Raw genomic sequence first — 27,632 nt, 5'->3', positions numbered from 1 at the left:
TTAGTGTGTCCTTGTCACATGTCCATCACCTCACTCTCTCCACTGAGCACACAGACTCTCTGGTTCCTCTGATGGGAGCTGGACTCTGAACATCAGGACCATCCTCCCGCAGAGGTTTGTGTTTTCATTGTCACTGCACTCCTCCTGCACCCATGAAGACGGTGTTGATGGGGGGCAGCGAGGAAACCAGGTCCTGCACGTTTGAAGAAGACGGCACACGCTGCTGGGAGAGCAGTGCATCCTGGGAGGTGAACGGAGAGGGAACTCCGTACATGCAGGGAGCAGATCCTGACGAGGAAAGAGAATGATCTGTGAAAGATTTAAACATACTTTTGTAAATGTATGATATAGTATAAAGTTAAGAGGTTGTGATATGTAGCACAACAAGCTAGAGTGACAGTAGCATCTGCCTTACACAGAACTACTCTCAGAGACTAATGGCGCTTTTCCACTATACAGTTCTAGCTCGACTCGACTCGTTTTTCCATCAGGGATAGTACCAGGTACCGGGTACTTTTTTAGTATCTGCTCTGCCGAGGTTCCAAGCGAGCCGAGCTGATACTAACATGTGACGTCAACAGACTGCCGGCCACTGATTGGTCAGAAGAGTCACTGGAAGAGTCATGAGCCGTCCCACACAAGAATCAAACCCGGCATTTTTAAATACCAACAACAGCGTTACAGAGATTGGTTTCTCTTTTCTTGCTTTGTGTGAGACAGAAAGCCTCATACAGCAGCAAGTACACCATGTCCTCCATGTCCTCCATTGTTTATGTGTTTGTGTCGCGTATAAAACAAAGTCACGGCAGTTTCGCAAAGCCGTGCTATGACGACCCCGCTCACGTTGAGTAGGTACTATAGTAATGGAAAAGGTCGGTCCTGGTACCAAACCGAGTCGAGCCGAGTAGTGCTAGAACTAAATACACTAAAATTGTATTTGTATTATTCAGTGCTGCTATGTGTATATCCTTGAAGATCCTTTTATGTGTACTGTATGAAAGACAAATATCCATCACAAGCTTCTGAGATTTCTGATTTACAGACCATAATTCCAACCAATCTGTACTACTTATGATTACTTACAACTGCAAGGTATAAACGTTTTATGTTATTATCATATCTTTCAAATGTGGTGCCATAAGTTTTTGTCTGTCAATCCTAAAACTTGTTCATCTCGGTGTCCCCGAGTCAGATCCTTGTCACCAAAAGCTGAAAATGTTCAACTAACACAGAGTCTCAGAGTTCACACTAACATAGAGAGTCTTTAAGTTTTGTGCATCTATCCATCCGGACTGTTTACCTGCTCCGGTTTCGGCCTCAGTGAAATACGCTCCGGTTGTTTTCCTTCCCGGTTCGTCCAGGATGTTGAGAGGATCGTGGACTTCAGAGTAAGTTGGAGGAAAAGGACGGAGACTGCCGACGCTGCTGATGACAGACACGTGCTGGTCAACCAGTGATGTCATCCGTTGGCTGTCCAGGTAGCTGCTGTTTCCAAAGTAACCTAACACAAGAGGAACGTTTGACATGGACTTCCTGTTTTCCAAAAAATGCATTTATAATTAAACACCATTTGGTTTGTGCACATATACAATCAGGTCTGCTTCAGAGCATTTGAGCACTGGATGTAGGTCTTTATTTTAAGATAAGATAATCCTTTTATTAGTCCCATGGTGAGGAAATTTACATTACTGCAGCAGCAAAGTGGATAGTTAAAATAGAACAGTAAAATTAACAATAAATAATAAATAAGTACAAAAGCAATAAAAAAACAATATTGGACAGATTTTAAAGTTAAATATATAGCCTATACATACATATATATATATATATTGCACAGTTGAACTGAAAGTAATAGTATACCTGAAATACTAGTATTGTACAGTTTCATTCATTTATCATTCGTTTTTATTTATTTCATTTATTTATCAGTTTAAATTTAAATGTGTTTTCACCACAAAAACACAATAGAGGTGGTTCATTGCCTGATCATGAGAGCTCATAAAATATGTTACATTTCTTATTGTCATATATTTATATTCAATTTCCTCATAATAGTCAAAGGAATTGATGTGTTTTATGTAAAAGTAAAAGTTTAAAGTTGATATCTCACTGACTTGAAAACTTTAAAGTTTTAACAGAGTTTGAATGTATGTACAGACATTTGCATCTAAAATACACAACAAACTGTAAGTCAAAGTGTCAAATATCCCTAAATTTCAACTGAATTTTAAAAAATAACCTTGTTTTTAACTGGCTGGTTGTATTGCTGCAACACAACACAGAAAACAAGAACACAGTTGCAGTCGTGAGCAGCAATGCAACTTAATGCATCATGGGTTCTCAGATTTCTAAGAGTCTTCATTTTATCCTTAATTGTTTAAGTTAATATATTCAAACCCAAGACAGAAGGACTGTACTGTTAAATTAAATTAGATATTCAAGCTGTACTGTGCATAAGTTTCCTATCTTTCAAATTTTGGGAATTCTGAGGGTATTTGCAGTGTAAGTTTATAAAGATGGAGTCAAAGTTGAAGTGATTTATTTTCCTCACCACTGTGTCCTGCAGCAGAGTACGTCTGTCCCTGACACCCACCGCTGGAAGGGTTCAGTCCGGCCCCCACAAAGCCGAACCCCTCTGCTGAGTCCAGGATCTGGGCTGCTGTCGGAGCATCCAGACCCTGCTCAGTCTGGACCGGATCTGTGCCTGAACCGTAGCCGGATGCGGGCCGGACCGCTGAGGCGTAAGGCGTCAGGGAGCAGTTGTTGGTGTTGGATGAGTGATGATGAGGATGATGATTGTAGAAGACGTCTTTGGTCAGGTGCTGCTCGTTGAAGGAGGGGAACCGGGAGAGGTGGTAGGCCAGCGACGAAGTCTGAACCGAAGCTAGACACTGACTCTGAGTCTGAGGCCTGAACACAGATCACACAAAGCATAAATCCACACTAATAATCAAAGAGTGATGAGTTAAGAAGATAAATGCCAAATGCAACTTTCACTCCAAAAACACTCCTACAGACACACATAAGATCTCTACCAGCACCAATGTAAGAAAGGTTTCACGTGTGTTTTATTATTTATGTAACAGTAAGATGTCCATAAACTCAAACACCAATTAGACTTAAAGGCTCAGTAACAAGTGCTAGATTTCCCAATGATATAACATCAAGCAGTTACAGCTTTAATGCTGCAGGTAAAGCTACAATGATCAGTTAACAGACAGAAAATTGGCAACTATTTTACTTATTAATTCTTAATAATTGTTTACATGAATTAATACTGTCAAATATTGATTGTTTGCAGCTGTACAGTGTGAGATGTTGAAGCTTTTCTGTGACATAATAGTAAACTGAACAGAAAACATGATATTTAAAGATGACTCTTGAGCTTTTCAGAATTATAACAGACATTATTCTCTATTTTCTGACATTTTACAGACAAAACATCTGCTTGATTAACTGCTGATAATTGATTGTGTAATTATTGGTTGCAGGCATTGCTGCAAGTTTTAAAATATGTGAGTTTTGATTGATTTTATGATAATATTCAGATTTTTTTTTCTTCAGAATAAAATGCAAGCAGTCTGTTTGAAATTTCACTCTGGGCAATGTTGAACAGTCCAGTACATGTATAGTTTAATTTTTAATTTTTTTTTTAAAGGGCAAAACACATAAAAAACCCGGAGGCTGACTGTAGTGGTTCAGCTGGGAACAAGTTTTTTAGTTTTTAAGAGCAAACTGAATTACAAAGTTTTGTATGAACGTAATTAAAAGTGGCGCATTCTACTGCAGTACCACCACATGGCCACTGGAGACAATATTTCATGAGCTTCACTGAGCAGAATGATGTATGTGGTGAGTTTGTTTTCACATTCATCTGCTGAAAGTGGAAAGTTTCTGTGAGCTCATTGAAAATCTGATTTTAATGGACGGGCCAATGAGAATGATTTGTGACATTTTAATTAGTTTGAAGCCAATCCTGGTCCAGTATTCAACCTGCACAGGTGTGATGTGAAAACTTGAAGCCTCCAGTGCACAAACACTGACGATGGACTTTACAGTAAATTAGTAAATTGCTTGAAATGAAATATTAGCATAAAGGAAAAGGAGTTTATGTAATTTTATGGATTTTAACGCAGTATTTACACCAGATATACAGTATTGTTCCAGTCATTTTATATGTTTTAACACATGTCCAGAGAGGATCTTTAACTCCTTTTATGAAGACTTATAAAGACTGCATCTGTGATTCATTATATCAGAAGAAATTTGAAGGGAAACAAGATTGAGGAATAAAAAAAAGCATTTGAATTAACTAGATTTTTACATTTTATCCCTAAAAAATAGATAAAATACAACTAATTATGATTAAAATCAGATCATTGTAAGGGTTTCCCATCAATTAGAGATCAATGATTGTGATTATATATTTGTCCTGTCTCTTTATCACAGGTTTATGACACTGATGGTGAGTGAAGCTGACCTGAGAGCAGTCTGGTAGCCTGAGGTCGAGGAGCCGCTGGCCGGAGGGAAATAACCGGAGCTGGTCTGAGGTAAGCAGTGGTACAGGGTCTCCGGGTAGGAGGCGCAGGGGCTGGGCTGCGTCATGGCAGCGCTGAGAGAGGAGAGGCAGGAGGAAGAGGAGGCAGAGGAAGAGCAGGACAAGGAGGAAGAAGAGGAAGACGTCAAGGGTCTCCCAGCCATCGGCCCCTGGTTGATGACGGAGCCTCGGTGCACCAACGCTGCCGGAGAGATAGGGGGCGTCATGAGGGGGGCGCTGACCTGAGAGAAGTCCATCTGACCACCTGTGTGAGAGGAGGGAAGATACATCTGCTTTTTATTTAACCCTCCTGTTGTCCTCGAGTCAAGGAAGGAAGGGAGGAAGAAGGAAGGATGGGAGGGAGGGAGGAAGGTAGGATGGAAGGGAGGAAGAAGGAAGGAAGTGAGGAAGAAGGAAGGAAGGAAGAAGGAAGGATGGAAGGGAGAAACAAGGAAGGAAAGGAAGAAGGAAGGGAGGAAGAAGCAAGGAAAGGATTGAGGGAGGAAGGGAGGGAGGAAAGAAGGAAGGAAAGAAGGAAGGAGGGAGGGAGGGAGAAAGGAAAAGAGGAAGGGAGGAAGGAAGGAAAGAAAGACAGAGGAAAGAAGGAGAGAGGGAGGAAGGAAAGACAGAAGGAAGGAAGAAAGGGGGGTGAAGGAAGGAAGGAAGGGAGGGAGGAAAGAGAGAAGGAGGGAAGGAGGAAGGACAGATGGAAGGAAGGAAGAAAGGGAGGGAGGAAAGAGAGAGGAAGGAATGAAAAAGAGAAGGAGGGATGGAGGGAGGAAGGACAGACAGAAGGAAGGAAGGGAGGAAAGAAGGAACAAAAACGGGTCAAAACAGACAGGGTCAATTTGACCCGGGAGGACGACACAAAGGTTAAGTATATTATGGTTTTGTGAAAGTCCTGGACTTATAAAGACAAATTATTATTACTGTTTGCTGATAAGGTGCCAAATAAAGACACATTTCATACCTAAATCTCACAGTTATAGTCCTTAAACCTGCATTCACTGCTTTTTTTGGCCACTAGGGGGCAGCTGAAACAAGCAGTGAACACATCACTGACATATCATTACGCACATTTATGCATTAATGTCTGATTAAAGTGTTTATGGTGCAACTCATAAACATTTACCTGGAACTGTGAACCCAACAGAGTCCGTCCCCTGGTAGACGACGGTGCTCGTGTCCAAACCTTGCTGCTGATTGGCTGAGAGAGACATGTAGGCGTGTTCTACCAGAGACTCGTTCTTCACTGATTGGTCAGTGGCAGCGCTGGCCTTGTTGCGATTGGCTAGGAAGCAGGAGCTGGGAGAGGCCATGAACGCTGCTTTACTGGCATCTGGAAGTAAATCAAATTAAATAAAATTAAATGTTGTTTTTAATGTTAATGGGTCAATGATGTTTTATTGTGTCCATGTGGTTTATTTTAAATTTAAAGGGTTAAAATGTGAAAATAAACGTATGAATAACTTGCACACATTCTTTTTTTGTGGACCCAGCATCAAATTTCTGCTTTTAATCCATTTAGAGAGAATATATTAGAGGATTATGGTAAAAATGTCTAAGTGGTGTAACCATAAAAACTTTGTACCAAATAATTCAACTTGCTTAAAAACAGTAAATTCTCAATAAACACCATATCAACTAGTTTGGCATGATCTTACATTATAACTTTTTATATTAAATAAAGCTAATGGAATACAATTGTTCTAAATATTACATTATTTAATATTTATCATTCTACTGTGGTTACACCATTTGACTTTTTCAGGAGCATTCAGTCTTACTTTTGGTAAAAAAATGGTGCAAATGTCATTTCAAATGATATAAAACCAACAAAAATACAAAAATGTACATTTTAACAAACCTGATGCTGCTTTTAAAACAATTTTTAACATATTTTCTACAGTTCTCATCTTGCCAACTCTTATTTATCACTGACCCATTTAGCTGTTGAATTGCCTCTGTGTTTAAAATCTGCTTAATTAATAAACTTGCCATGAAAACAAACAATAGACCTTTAATTTAATGTGTCATATTTTAGGATTTATACCTTCTACGTGTTAATTCACTTTAATCTATGCATTTACTGTGATATAGACGAAGATTAAACATTAATAATTATAATTAGGAACTATACTCTGCTTTCATTGTATGTGTACTTTCAATTGAATTTGTCTTATTTTACTATTTATACCTCCTACATGTTAATTCACCTTAATCTATGCATTTTTCTTGGTTTTATGTCATTTTATAAAGAACTTCAAATGTATTAATGTGGGTTATTTATGTTTATGGGAACAATGTGCATTAACTGTGCTCGGGTTGACCCATTTCTCTTTACTGTGTCTTTGATTATAACATGAAGACTATTTGAAGTAGGTGTGATTTGACTTTTACCGCCACCTGTCTGTCTGTATGTCGGCAGCTGTTTGAGTGTTTGCTGTGACGCCTGATACCTGCATTTTTCATGTATTTGTCCAAGAGGTTCTGCAGGTCCTGCTCCTTGTCGTTATTAAACTGAGTCTCCAGAGCCAACAGGATATATTCATCTAACAGCATCCTGATCACGTGGAAGGAACCTGTCGATGCCGAAACACAAAAAATCAAAGAATTAGACCTTTAAAAAATGTGACGATTCGTGTGTGTCTACTGTTTGACCTTTTAGGATCAAGCTGCTCTTTGTTTGACCTGCAGGGTCTCAGGTTTTTAAAACCTTCTGTGTTTGAGCTGCTGCGACTTCAGAGACCAAATGGTCAGTGTTTATTCACATACACGAACTCTGTGTGCGTGTGTTTGAACAGAGAGCACGCGGCCCGCAGATAAGACTTTGTTTAATCAAGGTGAGTCTGGCCATTACAATTTATGACGCTATTGTAGCAATCTGCCGCAAGCTGGCTTAGTATTAGAGTGTGTGTGTGTGTGTGTGTGTGTGTGTGTGTGTGTGTGTGTGTGTGTTTGTGTGTGTGTGTGTTTGTGTGTGTGTGTGTGTGTGTGTGTGTTTGTGTGTGTTTGTGTGTACGGTCAACACATCCTGTAGACTGAGTGATGGAGAAGAAAGACCAAATACAAACAGCATGAATATACAACACAAGGAAAGTACACCAGAGGCTAAAGACAAAACTATACTCGAAATATAATATACTTGTTTAGGAGATCATTACATCATAAATCCTTCCTGACAGGACTTTTCTGTTCTACATACAAGGTTCAGGTTTCAAGTCATTGTCTGGGCTTTCTTAAACTAAATCTTTCTTATTTAAATATATGTCTATGGTCCATCTAAGCCAGGGGTCCCCAACCTTTTTTGCACCGTGGATCAGTTTAATATTGATAATAGTCTTGCAGATTGGAGAGTTGGAGGAGGTATTAAAGACACAACTATACTTCAAATATAATATACTTGTTTAGGAGATCATTACATCATAAATCCTTCTTGACAGGACGTTTTCTGTTCTACATAACAAGGTTCAGGTTTCAAGTCATTGTCTTGGCTTTACATCTTGAACAGTCGAAACACTTCTTAAACTAAATGTCTCATATGTCTTTTACAAGTGTCCATGGTGGTCCATCTTAGCCAGGGGTCCCCAACCTTTTTTGCACCGTGGATCAGATAATATTGATAATAGTCTTGCAGATTGAAGGGTTGGAGGAGTATTAAACACAGAGTGCATATATCTCTTGCATGATCATATAAATGTCACTGAATCGGTGGGAACCCTGGATAGTCCTGTCACTATAACTACTTTAGTTGGACGATATATTGGCTCAGAAATAATCGCGATAAACGATATTATTGTCATTTGAAGATATTTTTATACCACTGTTATAACAGGTCTAAACTTGGACTTGTTTCCCTGCAACAAGATGGTCCGATTGATTAGTGATGGGAGACAGGATGTTCCTCATGTCCGATCTATTACGTAATTTAGTTTTCTTTGCATTCATTGCATAAAGCTTCACTTCATAGACGTATGATAATGGAGATGGAAACGTTTTCATTGCTTTTGTGTCTATCTCAGGATATTCAACCTCAACTTTGACCCCAGAATGCCTGCAGGTGGCAGCAGGCAGAGTCAATCAATCAATCAACCAATATTGATTTATATAGCACCAAATCACAACAAAAGCCCTTTACACACAGAGCAGGTCTAAACCATATTCTTTAATTTAATTTAAAGAAACTCCACCATTCCTACATGAGCAGCACTTGGCCTCAAACAGAAAGAACTCTAGGTGGACGACCATCTGCCTCGATTGGTTGGGTTGAGAGAAAAAGAGAGAGGAGAGAGGGAATCAATACTTTGCCGATAATGAAATGCTTCTTCGACTTCCAGCTAGCCACTGAGTACGAAGCTCTCAGAGAAGTAGCATTTATTGAGGTAGCAGCTCTTAGTATTTGCTTCTGGTCTGTTTGCTCATGTTGTTTTCACTTGTTGTTTGTTGTTTGTTTGAAGGTTTCACTGCCTCATTAAACACCTCTTCTCCACATATCACACACAGGAGGCTTAAGGCATGCGAATCATCAGTCGCAATAAAGCCTTATTTCAGGTATGAGTACGCAAAAATCGGAATAAGTTTGTAATTGTAGACTGTAAAGAGAAGGAAGGAAAGAAAGAAGGAAGGAAGGAATGAGGAAAGAAGGAAGGAAGGAAGGAAGGAAAGGAGTAAGGAGGGAGGAAAAGAGGAAGGAAGTAAGTAGAGGAGGAAAGAAGTAAAGATGGAAGGAAGGAAGGAAAGATGAAAGGGAGGAAGGGAGGAAGGAAGGAATGAGGAAAGAAAGAAAGAAGGAAGGAAGTATGGAAAGAAGTATGGAAGGAGGAGGGAGCAAAGAAAGAGGGAAGGAGGGGAAGAACGAAGGAAAAATTAAAGAAAGAGGGAGGAAGGAAAGAAGGAAGGAAGGAATGAGGAAAGAAGGAAGGAAGGAAGGAAGGAAAGGAGTAAGGAGGGAGGAAAAGAGGAAGGAAGTAAGTAGAGGAGGAAGGAAGTGAAGATGGAAGGAAGGAAGGAAAGATGAAAGGGAGGAAGGGAGGAAGGAAGGAATGAGGAAAGAAAGAAAGAAGGAAGGAAGTATGGAAAGAAGTATGGAAGGAGGAGGGAGCAAAGAAAGAGGGAAGGAGGGGAAGAACGAAGGAAAAATTAAAGAAAGAGGGAGGAAGGAAAGAAGGAAGGAAGGAATTAGGAAAGATGGAAGGAAGGAAGGAAAGATGAAAGGGAGGAAGGGAGGAAGGAAGGAATGAGGAAAGAAGGAAGGAAGGAAGGAAGGAAGGAAGGAAGGAAAGGAGTAAGGAGGGAGGAAAAGAGGAAGGAAGTAAGTAGAGGAGGAAGGAAGTAAAGATGGAAGGAAGGAAGGAAAGATGAAAGGGAGGAAGGGAGGAAGGAAGGAATGTGGAAAGAAAGAAAGAAGGAAGGAAGTATGGAAGGAGGAGGGAGCAAAGAAAGAGGGAAGGAGGGGAAGAAGGAAGGAAGGAATGAGGAAAGAAGGAAGGAAGGAAGGAAGGAAAGGAGTATGGAGGGAGGAAAAGAGGAAGGAAGTAAGTAGAGGAGGAAGGAAGTAAAGATGGAAGGAAGGAAGGAAAGATGAAAGGGAGGAAGGAAGGAATGTGGAAAGAAGGAAGGAAGGAAGGAAGGAAGGAAGGAAGGAAGGAAGGAAGGAAGGAAGGAAGGAAGGAAGGAAAGAAGTATGGAAGGAGGAGGGAGGAAGCAAGGAAAGATGGAACAGTCAAAAGAGATGGGGTCAAATTTCCCTGAAATACTCCTTGATGGTAGAGACGGCACTGTATAGTTTATTAAATATAAAATGAATACCCTGAAACCTCTTTTAAAAAATCAATAAGGTCTAGTTGAACAGGGGTTGACGGATGTTTCTCAGGGTTTTGGTCAATGCCTGCTCCCTCTGTGTCATGTTAAATTAAACTCCAGGTTGTCTAGAAAAGTATTACTTGAAGCTCTTTCTAAACTTGTGGGGTAATATCTTCTCACCAAAGCTGGAGGCGTTGTTGAGCGTGAGGTTGTGCATCACTCTGGCGCCAAAGAAACTCCACCTGAGCAGGAAGTCCTGAGCTCGCTTCTTCACCGACCGACCGCTCTGCTTACCGGGCTGCAGACCAAGAGAAGGACAAGAAAACTGGTTGATTGCACAAGATGACATTTGCAGGATTGATCAAGTGAGTCTATCCAGCCACACACACAGAGAGAGATTTAACCTTCCAGTTGTCCTCCCGGGTCAAATTGACCCCGTCTGTTTTGACTGTTCCTTCTTTCTTCCCTTCCTTCCTTCCTTCCGTCTGTCTGTCCTTCCTTCCTCCCTCCTTCTCTCTTTCTTTCCTTCCTCTCTCTTTCCTCCCTTCCTTCTTTCCTTCCTCCATCCCCCTTTCTTCCTTACTTCTGTCCTTCCTTCCTCCCTCCCTCCTTCTTTCCTTTCCTCCTTCCTTCCTTCCTTCTTTCCTCCCTCCCTCCTTATCTCTTTCTTTCCTTCCCCCTACCTTCCTCCCTTCCTTCTTTCCTCTGTCCTTCTTTCCTTCCTCCCTTCCTCTTTTCCTTTCTCCCTCCCTCCCTCCTTCCTTCTTTCCTCCCCCTACCTTCCTCCCTTACTTCTTTCCTCTGTCCTTCTTTCCTTCCTTCCTCCCTTCCTTCTTTCCTTTCCTCCCTTCCTTCCTCCTTCAATTCCTTCCTTCCTTCCTTCATTACTTCTTTCCTCTGTCCTTCTTTCCTTCCTTCCTTTCCTCCCTTCCTTCCTCCTTCAATTCCTTCCTTCCTTCCTTCCTTCCTTCCTCCCTTCCTTCTTTCCTCTGTCCTTCTTTCCTTCCTTCCTCTTTTCCTTTCACCCTCCTTCCTCCCTTCCTTCCTTGACTCGAGGACAACAGGAGGGTTAATAGAGAACAGAGCTGCTACCTTGATGACTTTATGCTCCACGACGGAGTCCAACCACTCGATGAAGGACTCCACTGTGGCGTTCTTCCTCAGCAGCTCTTTCAGCTCCCGAAAGACGGTGATCGAATCATCTGGAGAGGAAAAGAAAAGACCACAAGATGAGACAAGAAGCTGCATGATTAACACAAATCTCCATCATGTCATTTTGAGGAAATGTTGGCATGTTTTTCATGTCTGTTGGTTCACGGTATGGTCAATGGATCATGTTTTAGTGCCTGACTTTCTAAGATTACTGGAAAATACCGACACATTGGATAACAATACTTGGCGAGGCCTCAGATGCAAGGATCATGTTCTGTTTAGGTTGCTTCTTGGGAAATACCTGACATGCTGCTGAACAAATCTTTATGAGGTCCAGTTGTATCTGTTTGTTATTGCAGTGTGCATCTGGATACTGTGGTGCAAAAAAGACAGTGGGACCCATGACGTCACTCCAACAGGAAGTCGGACATTTTGAAAAATATGTGCGATTTTGGCGATTGTATAGGCTTCCTCTCAATGAACTATTCATTGGACTAGGGCCTGCTGACTTTACACACTGATTTTTGCACTTTTGCACACAGCTGCCAACTCTTCTTCTTTCTTCTGTGTTTTTTATCTTGTTATTTATGTGTACGAGTATGTTGTGGTGCGAGCTGTCAAATGAATTGCCCTCCAAGGGATTAATAAAGTTGTCTTGAATCTTGAATCTTGAATGCCGAGTATCATCACAGTTATATCTATCCTGCATGCTGTCTGATGAAAATGCATTAACAAAGAACTCCTGATTAGCCTCATCTTTTCTATCTTGGAGATCATCACAGAATAATCTACTCTCAGGAAATATGAGTTGGATTTTTAAGCAGCTGTCTCACACTCAGAGTAGATGTCTTGGTCCTGATCGCCGGTCGCTGTTACGCTGAGTAGCGGCTGCGAGCTGATGCTGCTCAGATCTACACTGTCGATATCCAGCACCATGTTGGTCACCACCGCCTGGTCAAACAGGGCTGGACGAGCTATCTGCAAGGGTGAGATGTCAAAGTAAAAGACAGGAAACAGGTAAGAGGGGAGAAAGAGAAAGGAATCATGACTAATGCTGACTATCGAGCAAATGTGGTACCTGTGCCAGGTGTAAGAACGAGGTCTGTCTCTTCAGGGAGGAGACGAAGCAGCGTGCAATGGGGAGTTTCTTTGCTGCAAGGCATTCTGGGAGGTTCTCCAGGGAGGAAGCTAACCAGTGCTCCCAGTGTTTGGCAAAGTTGCGGATGTCTGCTAAAAGACTAAAGAACAACATTTTTAAAAAAAGGTCAGATAATCAATCGTTCGTCCTCCTACAAATAACTATGATCTTATATTTGATGTTTTCACAAAACTAAGCTGAAGTTTTCTGGTAGCAGGAGATGAAAGAAGAAAAAAGACTGGTAAGTAATCCAACATGTTTATCTTCTTTAGGAATGGAGAGGCACCAAGTTTTATGGTAAATATTAAATGGATTGCATTTATAAAGCACGTTTCTAGTCTTACTGACCACTCAAAGTGCTTAACAATGCATGCCAACATTCACTCATTCATTCATTCACCCATTGACAACAGAGGCTGCCATGTGAAGCACCAAGCTGCACACCAGGATCAATACAGCACTTCTTATCCACAGCGCTTTACAGATGTTTCCATGCTCGCCCATTCACACACACACACTCACATGCAGCTGTTTGGACCAATTTGGAGTTCAGTACCCAAGGACAGTTCAACATGTGGACTGGAGAAGCCAGAGATTGAACCATTGAGCTTCTGATTGGTTGGACAACTCGCCCTACCCTTTTAATTTTCACTGCAATTTTAGGATCATATTTGTGTTCTTTTACTTACAACTCGTTGGTCAATAATACAGAAATGTTTATGAATGTTTAGCACAGAACTATAATATGGTTCAATTTAAAAACTAAGTAGAAGAAACCAACCTCTCGGGCATCTCTTGCATCGTAGCAGGAATCAGAACGTCTGTTAGAACCTGAGACAGTGAAGAAATGTTTAGTTCAACATTGATCAAAAGCAACATTGCAAAAGCTTCTTTCCTAGATTATAAACCCTCTTTGCCTTTAGTGGTAATTTATATTTATTCATCAGTCACTAAAATACATTTTACCATTGTTATTTTAACCCTCCTGTTGTCCTTGAGTCAAGGAAGGAAGGGTGGAAGAAGGAAGGAAGGAAGGGAGGAAGAAGGAAGGGAGGGAGGAAGAAGGAAGGAAGGGAGAAAGGAAGAGAGGAAGGAAGAAGGAAGGGAGGAAGGGAGGAAGAAGGAAGGAAGGAAGGGAGGAAGAAGGAAGGAAGGGAGGGAGGAAGGAAGAGAGGAAGGAAGAAGGAAGGAAGGAAGGAATAACGAAAAGGAAAGAAGGAAGGAGCGAGGGAGGGAGAAAGGAAAAGAGGTAGGGAGGAAGGAAGGAAAGAAGGACAGAGGAAAGAAGGTAGGAAGGGAGGGAGGAAGGATTGAAGTAGGGAAGGAAAGAAAGAGAAAAGGAGGGAGGGAGGAAGGACAGATGGAAAGAAGGAAGGGAGGATAGAAGGGAGAAAAGGAAAGAAGGGAGGAAGGAAAGGAAGGACAAAGGAAAGAAGGAAGGTGGGACGGAGGGAGGGAGGAAAAAAGGAAGGAGGGAGGGAGGGAGAAAGGAAAAGAGGAAAGGAGGAATGAAGGAAAGAAGGACAAGAAAAAAGAAAGGGAGGAAGGAAGAAAGGAGGGAAGGAAAGAAGGAGGGAGGGAGGAAGGAAGAAGGAAGGAAGGAAGGAAGGAAGGGAGGAAGAAGGAAGGAAGGGAGGGAGGAAGAAGGAAGGAAGGAAGGAAGGAAGGAAGGAAGGAAGGACGAAAAGAAGGAAGGAGGGAGAGAGGGAGAAAGGAAAAGAGGTAGGGAGGAAGGAAGGAAAGGACAGAGGAAAGAAGGTAGGAAGGGAGGGAGGGAGGAATGAAGTAGGGAAGGAAAGAAAGAGAAAAAGAGGGAGGGAGGAAGGACAGATGGAAAGAAGGAAGGGAGGATAGAAGGGAGGAAAGGAAAGAAGGAAAGGAGGAAGGCAAGGAAGGACGAAGGAAAGAAGTAAGGTGGGACGGAGGGAGGGAGGAAAAAAGGAAGGAGGAAGGAAGGACAGAAGGAAGGAAGAAAGGAGGGAAGGAAAGAAGGAGGGAGGGATGGAGGAAGGAAAGAAGGAAGGGAGGAAAGAGAGAAGGATGGAGGAAGGACAGACGGAAGGAAGGAAGGGAGGAAAGAAGGAACAGTCAAAACAGACAGATATAAACATGATTTTATAACAACCTTATATAAAATGGAGTCGCAGACGCAGAAGATGTCGACTATCACCGGGTTCTCCATCAGCGGCAGCAGGTGGTCGGGCATTCCCTGCCAGAAGTGGAGCAGAAAATTCTGGATCTGAAACATTAAAATATTTGAAGAGTTTAAATCAGTTTGAGTGGACAGGAAACTGGTTTATTTATTTATTAGATAATAAAATGCTCTCATGTGACAGTAATTATCACCTCTTCAAAGTTAACATTGATGGCGTTGTCCAGGATGCACTGACAGTGTGTTTTATACATCATGATGAGAGTGTCCACCTGGAGAAGGGACAGGAAATCACTTACAGCCAATTCATCAATCAAGAAAGTTTGTTTTCTGCTTTAACCCTCCTGTTGTCCTAGAGTCAGGAAGGAAGGAAGGGAGGAAAGGAGGAAGGAAAGGCAGGAGGAAGGAAGGAAGGAAGGAAGGAAGGACAGAGGAAATAAGGAAGGGAGGAATGAAAGGAAGAAAGGAAGGAAGGAAGGATGGAAGGAAAGAGGGAGGGAGGAAGGAAGGACAGAAGGAAGGAAGAAAGGAGGAAGGAAAGGCAGGAGGAAGGAAGGAAGGAAGGAAGGAAGGAAGGAAGGAAGGAAGGAAGGAAGGAAGGAAGGAAGGAAGGACAGAAGAAATAAGGAAGGGAGGAATGAAAGGAAGAAAGGAAGGAAGGAAGGATGGAAGGAAAGAGGGAGGGAGGGAGGAAGGAAGGACAGAAGGAAGGAAGAAAGGGGGAAGGAAAGGCAGGAGGAAGGAAGGAAGGAAGGAAGGAAGGAAGGAAGGAAGGAAGGAAGGACAGAAGAAATAAGGAAGGGAGGAATGAAAGGAAGAAAGGAAGGAAGGAAGGATGGAAGGAAAGAGGGAGGGAGGGAGGAAGGAAGGACAGAAGGAAGGAAGAAAGGGGGATGGAGGAAGGAATGAACGAAGGGAGGAAAGAGAGAGGAAGGAAAGAAAGAGAGAAGGAAGGAGGGAAGGAAGGACAGAGGAAATAAGGAAGGGAGGAATGAAAGGAAGAAAGGAAGGAAGGAAGGATGGAAGGAAAGAGGGAGGGAGGGAGGAAGGAAGGACAGAAGGAAGGAAGAAAGGGGGATGGAGGAAGGAATGAAGGAAGGGAGGAAAGAGAGAGGAAGGAAAGAAAGAGAGAAGGAAGGAGGGAGGAAGGACAGACGGAAAGAAGGAACAGTCAAAACAGACGGGGTCAATTTGACCCGGGAGGACGACAGGAGGGTTAAATCATTGCAGATAGAAGCTGTAAAGTTCCTCAGTGTGTTTATAATAATGAATAATAGTAAATTTACCACCAACCTTTTCTCTGGAGATGTTTCCCTGCAGCAGGAGATGCTGAGCGCTCGGGAAGTCAGGGAGCAAAGTTCCTGTTTTAGAGCTCAGTGAGTATTTCCTGGTGAATCCTCCCTGCAGGAAACATCAGTGTCAGCAGAATGTTTTCTTCATTTAATATCAAAATAGTTTTTGTTTAAAGTAAGCGAAAGAGTTACCTCGTTCTTCAGCTTACTGCCTGAAAATCTGTAAGGAAAACACATTTGATCTTAGATTTAAATGATGATTCTTTAAATTGATCAACAAGGTTTTTAAAATATTAAAAGTAGTGTTTCAACTTTTAAGATCTTTGAAAGAAAACCTTGCACATGTTTTTTACTTTTACAGAAATGCATCATTTTCATATTATTAAATATTTTACTGTTTACTGTGCTTTAACATTTACAGATTTATTTAAGATGTGAGCAGCCATGTTCTTCTGAAGAAAGGAAAGAAGGAGGGACGGAGGAAGGAAGGACAGAAGGAAGGGAGGAAAGGGGGATGGAGGAAGGAAAGAAGGAAGGGAGGAAAGAGAGAGGAAGGAACGAAGGAAAGAAGGAGGGAGGGAGGAAGGAAAGAAGGAAGGGAGGCAAGAGAGAGGAAGGAAAGAAAGAGAGAAGGAGGGAGGGAGGAAGGAAAGAAGGAAGGGAGGAAAGAGAGAGGAAGGAAAGAAGGAAAGAAGGAAGGGAGGAAAGAGAGAGAGAAGGAGGGAGGGAGGAAGGAAAGAAGGAAGGGAGGAAAGAGAGAAGAAGGAAAGAAGGAAAGAAGGAAAGAAGGAAAGAAGGAAGGGAGGAAAGAGAGAGGAAGGAAAGAAAGAGAGAAGGAGGGAGGGAGGAAGGAAAGAAGGAAGGGAGGAAAGAGAGAGGAAGGAAAGAAGGAAAGAAGGAAGGGAGGAAAGAGAGTGAGAAGGAGGGAGGGAGGAAGGAAAGAAGGAAGGGAAGAAAGAGAGAGGAAGGAAAGAAAGAGAGAAGGAGGGAGGGAGGAAGGAAGGAAGGGAGGAAACAGAACATTTAAGGGATTAAAACAGCACAATATTTGACTTAATACACTTTTTTTCCTTTTTTTTTTAAGAGAGAATAAACTCTGCAAAACAGTCTGAAACAAAACAGAAAGCAACATAACTACTGTGCACAAGAAATGCACAAATATATATAAAAGAGTGCACAGCAGCATGATCAATAAAAAGATGGAGATTAAAATATAAGAAGAAGAAGAGATGAGGAAATGTTACCTGGTCAAACCTTTCCCAGAATACACAGAGTGATAGTAAGCGCTGCTCTCTTTGATCCCAATTCCATAGTAATGATATCTGTAAAGTGTGAGAAGTGTAAAGATAAATAGATTATATTCAAAAGCTGCAAAGAAACCCTGAATTCAAAGTGATAAAAGATTTAAATGTTTACTTGGAGTGTCCTCTGGTTCCCAGCCTTCTTGTCGTTAGGAGAGGAAACTTCTGTCGGATCGTCTGATGAGAAGAAAGATAAAGAAATATAAAGTTATTGTATTAAAAAGTTAAAAGATTGTTTCCTTTTTTTCCAGTTTCAAATGACAAAGCTGTAACTCTGCCATCAGAATATTAATAAATGCATTTTGATAGAAAAAACGTCAGGCTCTATTAAACAAAAATGACTTTCTTTGCATGTTTAACTTCATTTATTACAAATTAAACATACTTAACTTCACCAAAATTGAGTTTTAAGGCCTTTTAAACCCTTAATTGGATCATTTTAAATATTAACAACAGCAAAAATATGTTAAGTGTTTTTTTCAAGCTAAAAACAAACATATAAAATGACAATATCCCAGATCATGATGTCCAGAATTTGCATTAATATATTGTCCTTAAACTGTATTATTGTTCATGCATTTGGATTTACAGAAGTAACATAACATTATATAAGAACTCTGAATATATCCACGTCTGATTTCACATTATCAACCATTACATGTCATATTTTTGACATATCTTTCACACACGCACCTTCCCAAACGTTGCAGCGCAGGCCGGCTCCAGTTTCTCCTTCCTGCAGAAGTCCAGATAGTGAGCGTAGAGGATGCAGCGAGGCAGACACACTCCTTCACACACTATGTAATTCTCCTCCAGCCTGTTAACACACATCAGTGAAGGGGGGGGGGGGGGGAAGCATCATATTCATACCACAAAAATACAGGAAATAGACATAAGATACAGGTAGAAAACTTCAAAGGTTTAACTAATGTATAATTCTTGATTAGAAGAACAAGACTATATTTTAGAGGAGGGTTTGTAAGGGCAGAAAACAGCAAGAGGAGAGAACTAAGGAGAGAAAAACAGACTATTTTAAGTGGTATAAAGTATAAAAAGTATAAAAAATGATATTATGAGAAGTCAGAGTTATCAGGGAGGAAGAACTTGTCCAAAACAGCAGATTTCACCCTGAACAGCTGCACAGAAACAAACCAGTCTGCACCACACAATATAAAATATAATGCCAAAATATAAAATAATACCAGGTTAAAGCATGACTAATAATAATAATAATACTTTATTTTTGGATGCACATTGATGAACATTGATATTTAAACATCTCTGTAAACATGCAGGATTATAGCGAAGCTGCTAATTTGCATCCGTAGTCCCTAATAATGTGTGTGTGTGTGTGTGTGTGTGTGTGTGTGTGTGTGTGTGTGTGTGTGTGTGTGTGTGTGTGTGTGTGTGTGTGCTGCCAATGTAATAGCTGAGTGGGAGTTGAAATGGCAGCTGTTAAATGAAGTATCCAGGAAAACACGGCCTTTTTTTTTTTGTGTATCATTTTGAAAGCCGGCAAAAAAGTGACAGACTGAAGGCGGGAGGAAAGGAAGAAGAAGGAAGGAAGGAAGGAAGGAAGGAAAGAAGGAAGGAAGAAAGGGGGGTGGAGGAAGGAAAGAAGGAAGGAAGGAAGGAATGATGGAAGGGAGGAAGAAGGAAGGAAAGGAGGAGGGAAGGAAGGAAGGAAGGAAGGAAGGAAAGGAGGGAGGGAGGGAGGAAGGAAAGGAGGGATGAAGGAAGGGAGGAAGGTAGGGGGGAGGAAAGAGAGAAGGAGGGAGGTAGGAAGGGAGGAAGGAAGGAAAGGAAGGAAAGGAAGAAGGGAAGGAAAGAAGGACAAAAGGGAAGGAAGAAAGGGGGATGGAGGAAGGAAAGAAGGAAGGGAGGGAAGGAAGGAAGGAAGAAGGACGGAAGGAAGGAATGATGGAAGGGAGGAAGAAGGAAGGAAAGGAGGAGAGGGAAGGAAGGAAGGAAGGAAGGAAAGGAGGGACGGGAGGAAGGAAAGGAGGGATGAAGGAAGGGAGGAAAGGAAAGGAAAGAGAGGAAAGGAAGGAAGGAGGGAAGGAAAGAAGGACAGAAGGAAGGAAAGGAGGGAGGAAATGAAAGAAGGAAGGGAGGAAGGAAGGAAGGAAGGGAAGGAAGGAATGATGGAAGGGAGGAAAGGAGGAGGAAGGAAGGAAGGAAGGAAAGGAGGGAGGAGGAAGGAAAGGAGGGATGAAGGAAGGAGGAAAGGAAAGAAGGAAAGGAAGGAAGGAGGGAAGGAAAGAAGGACAGAAGGAAGGAAGAAAGGGGGATGGAGGAAGGAAAGAAGGAAGGGAGGAAGGAAGGAAGGAAGGAAGGACGGAAGGAAGAATGATGGAAGGGAGGAAGAAGGAAGGAAAGGAGGAGGGAAGGAAGGAAGGAAGGAAGGAAAGGAGGGAGGGAGGAAGGAAAGGAGGGATGAAGGAAGGGAGGAAAGGAAAGGAAAGAAGGAAAGGAAGGAAGGAGGGAAGGAAAGAAGGACAGAAGGAAGGAAAGGAGGGAGGAAATGAAAGAAGGAAGGGAGGAAGGGAGGAAAGGAAGGAAGGAAGGAAGGAAGGAATGATGGAAGGGAGGAAGAAGGAAGGAAAGGAGGAGGGAAGGAAGGAAGGAAGGAAAGGAGGGAGGGAGGAAGGAAAGGAGGGATGAAGGAAGGGAGGAAAGGAAAGAAGGAAAGGAAGGAAGGAGGGAAGGAAAGAAGGACAGAAGGAAGGAAAGGAGGGAGGAAATGAAAGAAGGAAGGGAGGAAGGTAGGGGGAGGAAAGAGAGAAGGAGGGAGGTAGGAAGGAAAGAAAGGAGGGAAGGAAACAAACACAGTCTTTTTTTTTGTGTGTCATTTTGAAAGCCGGCAAAAAGTGACAGACTGAAGGCGGAGGAAAGGAAAGAAGGAAGGGAGGAAGGTAGGGGGAGGAAAGAGAGAAGGAGGGAGGTAGGAAGGGAGGGAGGAAGGAAGGAAAGGAAGGAAGGAAGGAGGGAAGGAAAGAAGGACAGAAGGAAGGAAGAAAGGGGGATGGAGGAAGGAAAGAAGGAAGGAGGAAGGGAGGAAGGAAGGAAGGAAGGAAAGAAGGACAGAAGGAAGAAAGGAGGGAGGAAATGAAAGAAGGAAGGGAGGAAAGTAGGGGGAGGAAAGAGAGAAGGAGGGAGGTAGGAAGGAAAGAAAGGAGGAAGGAAACAAACACAGTCTTTTTTTTTGTGTGTCATTTTGAGAGCCGGTAAAAAGTGTCAGAGTGAAGGCGGGAGGAAATGAGTACACACACACACACACACACACACACACACACACACACACACACACACACACACACACACACACACACAACACACACACACACACACACACAGTCAGTGGTCGACTGACAGCTGAAGGTTGGGATCAGTGTGTAATTACCACTGCAGGGTGAGCTGCGTCTGCTTCTTCTTGTCTTTGATGATCTGACTGATGGTCTTCCTGTTGGAGGACGAGGAGATGCTCTGTTGGACGCTCAGGTCCGGGTTATAGTCCACCAGATCCTGGTCTTCCTCGGAGGAAGGAGTCTCGTTACTGTCCTCGGCTTCTGAGGAAAAACATACAGAGAAATACAGCACAAGAGATCATAAAGAGGAAAGTTTGGCACATTTTTTGGAGTTTATTGTCATATGCATGGTGACAACATGGAGGTTCAGACAATGTAATGATTTCCTTACTAGCTCTCCTTTACACACAATTACACATGATGAAAATATGCAGACAACAATAATATATTAAAGTTTAAAAAAGATTAAAAAAGGCTAAAAAAATAAGATAAGAAAGATCAAGAGAAGTAGGAAACCTGAGTTAGTTGTAAAGTGCTGCTACCTTAACCCTCCTGTTGTCCTCGAGTCAAGGAAGGAAGGGAGGAAGGAAGGAAGGAAGGAAGAAGGAAGGAAGGAAGGAAGGAAGGAAGGAAAGAAGGGAGGAAGGAAGGAAGGTAGGAGGGAGGGGGGGGGGAGGTAGGAGGGAGGGAGAAGGAAGGAAAGGAGGAAGGGAGGAAGGAAGAAGGAAGGAGGAAGGAAGGAAGGAAGGAAGGAAGGAGGGAGGGAGGAAAGAGGGAAGGAAAGGAGGGAGGAAGAATGAAGGAAAGGAGGGAGGGAGGAAAGAGGGAAGGAAAGGAGGAGGAAGGAAGGAAGGAAAAAAGGGAGGAAGGAAGGAAGGGAGGATGAAGGAAGGAAAGGAGGGAGGGATGAAAGAGGGAAGGAAGGATGGAAGGGAGGAATAAGGAAGGAAAGGAGGAAGGAAGGAAGGAAGAAGGAAGAAGGAAGGAAGGGTCGAAGGGAGGAAGAAGGAAGGAAAGGAGGAAGGAAGGGAGGAAAAAAGGGAGGAAGGAAGGAAGAAGGAAGGAAGGGTCGAAGGGAGGAAGAAGGAAGGAAAGGAGGAAGTAAGGGAGGAAGTAAAGGAGGGAGGGAGGAAGAAGGAAGGAAAGAAGGACAGAAGGAAGGGAGGAAGGACGGAAGGAAGGAAGGAAGGAAGGAAAGAAGGACAGAAGGAAGGAAGGAACAGTCAAAGAGACGGGGTCAATTTGACCCGGGAGGACGACACGATAAACATAAATAATATATCATTGTTTCCATGACACAGTATTTTTTTAAAGGCTGTAAGACATGAAGAAACTCACTGATGTTATTCCCAGTGAATGATTTAAGGGAAATAAAATACACACTGTAGTTTATAGAAGAATCCAGATGTTAATATCCTCATATATATTTGATTTATTACAGGTATAGTTTACACAGAAGCTCGTCTTTCTGCTGTCTAAGAAGATTATTATTATTATTATTTATGTTGTTTTAATCATTTTTTATCACCATTCTGATTTATTTTTTTATTGTTTTATTATTTATTCGTTTGTTTTTCCTCTGTGTGAAGCACTTTGGATCAAAACACTATATAAATAAAGTTGAAATAGTTGCATCACACCATGAAAAATGAGTCTTAATATGATTAAATATATTATGAATCTTAATTTTAAATAAAAGATAGATATATGTATTTTTTACACAGTGAATTACAACAATTATCAGCTTAGATAAAACCAAATAAATAGAGAAATAAAGAAGAATATGATAAATATGATAATATATTATACATAACATGAAATATTACCCATAACAATATGAATATCTAACTGCAACTGTAATAAAAGTACTATATAGTTATTATAGGGAGGAGTAGGGGGAGTAGTACTTCCTTTAGTTTATTCTCAGACTTATTTTGCACCATTTTATAAGCTTTTATTATTCTCTAAAGTGTCATTTCAGATCATATTTAACATTGTGGACACTAGTGAAGTGTAATATCTGAGCTGTCTTTCTCTACTAATGGAACATTTTACATTTAAAACATTTATTCCTATTTTGACTTTTATTTCCCTCTAAAATCTTTTGTCTTTACTGTCAAAATCTTTTGTTTTGAAGCTTTAATTTCCTTTGTTTATGTTCTTTTTTATTTAGTTTTGCAGGATAAATTACAATTATTAAGTTTTGGTTAAAATCTGTGCAGCAGGAGCAAACCATCATCTGTCTGTTTTTCATTTTTTTAACATTCAGAATCACTATTTACATATAAAGCTGCATAACATAACACCTGCATCTGTTTTCATGTCTCTTTATTGATTTTCTCTTATTTCACTTACAGATCACACTTTCACCTGCTGCTTGTGAATCATTACCATCGTCCCAGCTCGACATGTCGGAGCCAAAACGATAGAAAACATAAAGAAATACATTATTTTATGCTTCTTAGACTGTTAATTATAATCTTCCCTCAGCCTCTAACTCTCTGTTTACTTGTTATATTTCCTATTAAGCCTCATATGAGAAGAAAAAGACGTTATATTGGTATATTATATCATCAGCACTTCAAATATATTGCTGTAAAAATCCTCTAAAGCAACATGAAGCTCATCATTAATGGAAAAAATAACATTTGCATTATAAAGGCGCAGTCCCATTTTATAATATGAGATTTTGTTTTATAATAAATAAAGTAATAAATATAAGAAGTGACCACAATCATTAGTTTTATTTAAATAACCATCTATTAAGTATCTATATTTTGCTCCCTTTGCTTCTCTTTGATGCATTTTTTTACATTTTATATAGATTTAAAACTATAAAAAAGAGGGAAAGTTTAACCATGTAAAGTTTGTAGTTGCAGCGCCCCCATGTGGCTGATCTGTGCATGTGTTTTTCTTCACCTGAACAGATGTGAAACCTTTGCACAGGCTCTGATTTAGCCTCTAAAAATGAAGATTAATTGAAGAAAAAAGGAGAAAATACAGCATAAGACTCATAAACTAGAATTATATAATAAATATAAACCAATAAGGTGTCAGCTAGTTGTTGTTTTTAGCATTTAAAACCATTTTAATTAAGAATGTGCTGCTTTTTTTTAATGTATTATTTACCTGATTTAATCCCAGAGTCATCCTCCTGATGAAGAAGCGTCTGTCCGTTAAAGTCGGTGCGTGTTTCCTGCGGCGAGCTGCACAACGTTTTGTTTAAAGAGTGAATCAGAAACACTTCATCCCTGGCTGAGCTCTCACTGCTGCGTTTCATCGGCATGGTGACATAAAGTCCTCAATAATAACAAAAAAAAAAAATCAAATAAATAAAAGTCAACTAAAGAAGAAAAAAAGTGATGTTTTGCTTGCTGTGAAAAACAAATCCACAGTAGATCATTAGTCCAACTCTGCAAATAAATCCTTTAAATATAGTTTAAATCAACTCGAGCTTCACACAAATCCATAAAAACATTAAAAAAAAAAGATAAAATCCAGCATTTTTTTGTCATTTGAAGCTGAAGAAAAAGTGTTAAACTCTCTGCGCTGATGATAAAACCTCAGACTAATAAAGCAGAGCTGCTCCTGCTGCTGCTGGAGGAGGAGGAAGAGGAGGAGGAGGAAGAGGAGGAGGGCAGAGCCAATGAAGCCGTGGACACATTCATCATATTTACAGAAGACTGGGGGGCTAATCCAGGTTATTAATGATTAACAGAAAAACCTTCATCCATCTGTCCATCCATCCATCCTGCCGCCAAACACTCAGCTGGCTCCTTACAAACTTATATATGAGGATAAAAGAGACAAAAATGAGCTTTTACATTTGATTTATTGCTTTTACTTCATTTGGATTGGATTGAAAACTTAGATTTGTGCATCTTGACTGGATATTAGTGTGTTAAAGGTGTTGTAGTTTGTTTATTAGGTTGTTTTAAACTCACTAAATATGAAAAAATACACACAAAAAAACACTATAGCTGCAACTTTTCATGATTAATTAATCTGCTGATGATTTTTCTAATAAAATAAATATAAAATAGTGAATAAATGTCACTGTCAATGTTACTCAAAGCTAAAAATAACACATCTAAATGACTTGTTTTGTCTGATAAACAGTATGAAATAAACACCTACTATATTTACAGTTATATAAAGAGAGAAAATAAAGATAGTTTTCTCAAATGAGCAGCTGTAGTCAATAATTCAATTAGTTAGTTATTTAAAAAAGGGCCAAATTCTCTGGTTCCACTTTCTTTATGTGAGTATTTTCTTCTGCTTCTTTTTTGGTTGTTTGTTGACATTTTAGGTTTAACATTATTTAGATCAAATAACTAATTTATTAACCCTCCTGTCGTCCTCCCGGGTCAAATTGACCCCATCTCTTTTGACTGTTCCTTCTTTCTTTCCTTCTTTCCTTCCTTCCTTCCTCTTTCTTTAATTTTTCCTTCGTTCTCCCCCTCCTTCCCTCTTTCTTTGCTCCTTCCTCCTTCCTCCCTTCCTCTTTTCCTCCCTCCTTTCCTTCCTTCCTTCCTTCTTTCCTCCCTTCTATCCTTCTTTCCTCCTGTCCCTCCTTTCACCTTTCCTTCCTCCCTCCTTACCTTTCCTTCCTTCCTTCCTTCCTTCCTTCCTACCTTCCTTCCTTCCTTCCTTCCTTCCTTCCTTCCTTCCTTCCTACCTTCCTTCCTCTTTTCCTCTTTTCCTCCCTCCCTCCCTCCTTACTCCTTTCCTTCCTCATTGCTTCCTTCCTTCCTTCCTACGTTCCTTCCTTCCTTCCTCTTTTCCTCCCTCCCTCCCTCCCTCCTTACTCCTTTCCTTCCTCATTGCTTGCTTGCTTCCTTCCTTCCTTCCTTCCTTCCTTCCTTCCTTCCTTCCTTCCTTCCTTCCTTGACCTGAGGACAACAGGAGGGTTAATCAAATAATCAAGAAAATACACAGATTAATCAATACTGAGAATAATCACTAACTATTTCTCAACTACTTTATCATTTGGAGTCATTTTTTTAAAGTTAAAATGTGAATATTTTTACTCTTCTTTGATATTAAACTGAGTATCTTTGGGGTTGTGGATATTATCAGTTACATCTCAGGCTTTGGGAAACAGTGATCAACATTTCTTTTTTACCCTTTTACCCTTTTTCTTTATTGACCAAACAATCAATTGATAAATCTAGAAAATAATCTGCAGACTAATCAATAATGAAAACAGCCTAATTGTTACTTTCCGCTCTAGATTAATTGACTAATTGATTAATTGACTCGCCTCATTGTTCCAGTAATACACTCACACTATTCAACATACTTTATCCATCAATATTTGGACTATTTTGACATGAACGATCCCTCTCGTCCTCTCTATGCCGAGCTGAGGAGCACATTCAGCTCTTTCATACCATCAGCCATCAGACTGCACAACACCAGAGTTCCCAGTTCCTCCCACTCACTCACTAGGACTGGGATTATATTATTATTATTATTATTATTATTATTATTATTATTATTATTATCATTATCATTTTTATTATTATTATTATATTATTATTATTATCATTATTATATTGTTATTATTATTATTGTTATTATCATTATTATTTTATTATTATTATTATCATCATCATTATAATTATATTATTATCATCAGCATTATTATTTTATTATTATTATTATTGTCATTATTATAATTTTACGGACAGATAAATAATAAATATATAATATAAATAATAAAACGGTGACGTGTGTGTAACAGGAAGTGAGGTCATTGCCACTGAGCGTAATGGAGCAGCATGCGGCTTACCTGAGGAGGTGCAGGAGTTGCAGAAGGTAAAGAAACGGTCAATAACATGACGGAGGAAGCTGCAGACAGGCAGTTAAATAACTCTCCCGGTAACGGAGGTTAATAAGGATCAAACCGGAGCCGGTTTACCGACTGATAGCTTCGGGCTAACGGTGTTAGCTCCGGTTAGCTGCTAGCTTAATTACCCGCCAAAAACATGTTCAGTTAAACTGTGCTGGAAGCTACTGTTCAACAAGTTCATGTGGTAGAAATAGTTATATTTATTCTAATAAAATACTTTAGCTAAGATGGGCAACAGCTAAACTTTGATGTTAACATGTTTACACACACGTATGGGCAATATTAAAAGGAAAACAATATGTAATTTTGGAGTAAGTATGCCATCCTTTAGCAGTCTGGTTACTCTGTATAAGTGTTGCACCATATTATTCTCAGCTTGTGTGAGCTCCAGTTTGCTTTAAAGCCAGGCGGGGACTTCCGGTCCTATGAAATGATGCCAACCCGGAAGTAATTTAAAACTGCATTCTATCAAAAGGCCACCAGGGGGCGACCGTTTTGGTGTCAAAAGGACTTCCGTCTCTATACAAGTCAATGGAGAATTCACCAACTTCTCACTTGATTTCTAACCTCAGTAAACGTTTTCAAAATGTGTTTATGGTCTCAATCGCTAGTTTAAAGCCTTCTTCAATGCAGTATGATGTTCATTTGTGACATTTCTTATATACAGTCTATGTTTAAAACACACTATCATATAGATATATTGTGGAAAATCTATATGATTAATATAAATCTGGTGATATTTTGGTGAGACCACAAATTCCAAAGATGAAAAACCAACTATGAACCAATACTACTAAAAGAGTATGACTTGTATATCCAGAGCCTCTGTGTTATAGAGCTCCAAATTGTTGATTTTACACTACTACTACAGATTAAACACTGATGAAAACATGAATTCGTTGATTAGTGCACTTTAGAGGTTCTGGTTTGTGAATTTTGTGAGGCTATCTTATTGTTTAAGTTTTCCTCATCAAAAAGTAACTAAGCATGTTTCATAAAATGTCAAATTGAGCTTTTTTTGGTTTTGATTTCCATGACATTTGTTGACAGAAGCATAAATGTAGATTATTTCCAGTTTTATCCTTATCTGGATTAG

General features: G+C 40.5%; 1 protein-coding gene across 1 annotated transcript; it reads right to left on the bottom strand.

Annotated features, from left to right (window-relative positions):
• Positions 1-130: 130 nt before the first annotated feature.
• Positions 131-23,968, bottom strand: rfx6 (regulatory factor X, 6). The gene is made up of 20 exons (XM_062436810.1): positions 23,812-23,968; positions 20,778-20,943; positions 18,068-18,191; positions 17,490-17,551; positions 17,318-17,395; positions 16,266-16,293; positions 16,075-16,182; positions 14,976-15,053; positions 14,755-14,868; positions 13,411-13,460; positions 12,570-12,729; positions 12,325-12,469; positions 11,432-11,541; positions 10,520-10,637; positions 6,997-7,119; positions 5,670-5,876; positions 4,481-4,802; positions 2,552-2,910; positions 1,301-1,501; positions 131-288 (listed from the first exon to the last, which is right to left on the bottom strand). The coding sequence occupies exons 1-20, from the start codon at positions 23,966-23,968 to the stop codon at positions 131-133; spliced, it is 2,868 nt and encodes a 955-aa protein (XP_062292794.1).
• Positions 23,969-27,632: the final 3,664 nt, after the last annotated feature.

Source organism: Scomber scombrus, chromosome 17 (genome assembly GCF_963691925.1).
Source record: "Scomber scombrus chromosome 17, fScoSco1.1, whole genome shotgun sequence".
Lineage (NCBI taxonomy): Eukaryota > Metazoa > Chordata > Actinopteri > Scombriformes > Scombridae > Scomber > Scomber scombrus.
Note: the sequence above shows the minus strand (reverse complement) of the source record. Positions and strands in the feature narration are given on the sequence as shown.

Bases quoted from the DNA above. Each gene is read 5' to 3' on its own strand.
- rfx6 (XM_062436810.1), bottom strand. From the start codon at position 23,968: ATGCCGATGAAACGCAGCAGTGAGAGCTCAGCCAGGGATGAAGTGTTT. The intron at 20,944-23,811 runs GTAAATAATACA...GTTTTTCCTCAG, and splicing joins TGACTCTGGGATTAAATCAG to AAGCCGAGGACAGTAACGAG. The intron at 13,461-14,754 runs GTTGTTATAAAA...TCACTGTCTCAG, and splicing joins GCGACTCCATTTTATATAAG to GTTCTAACAGACGTTCTGAT.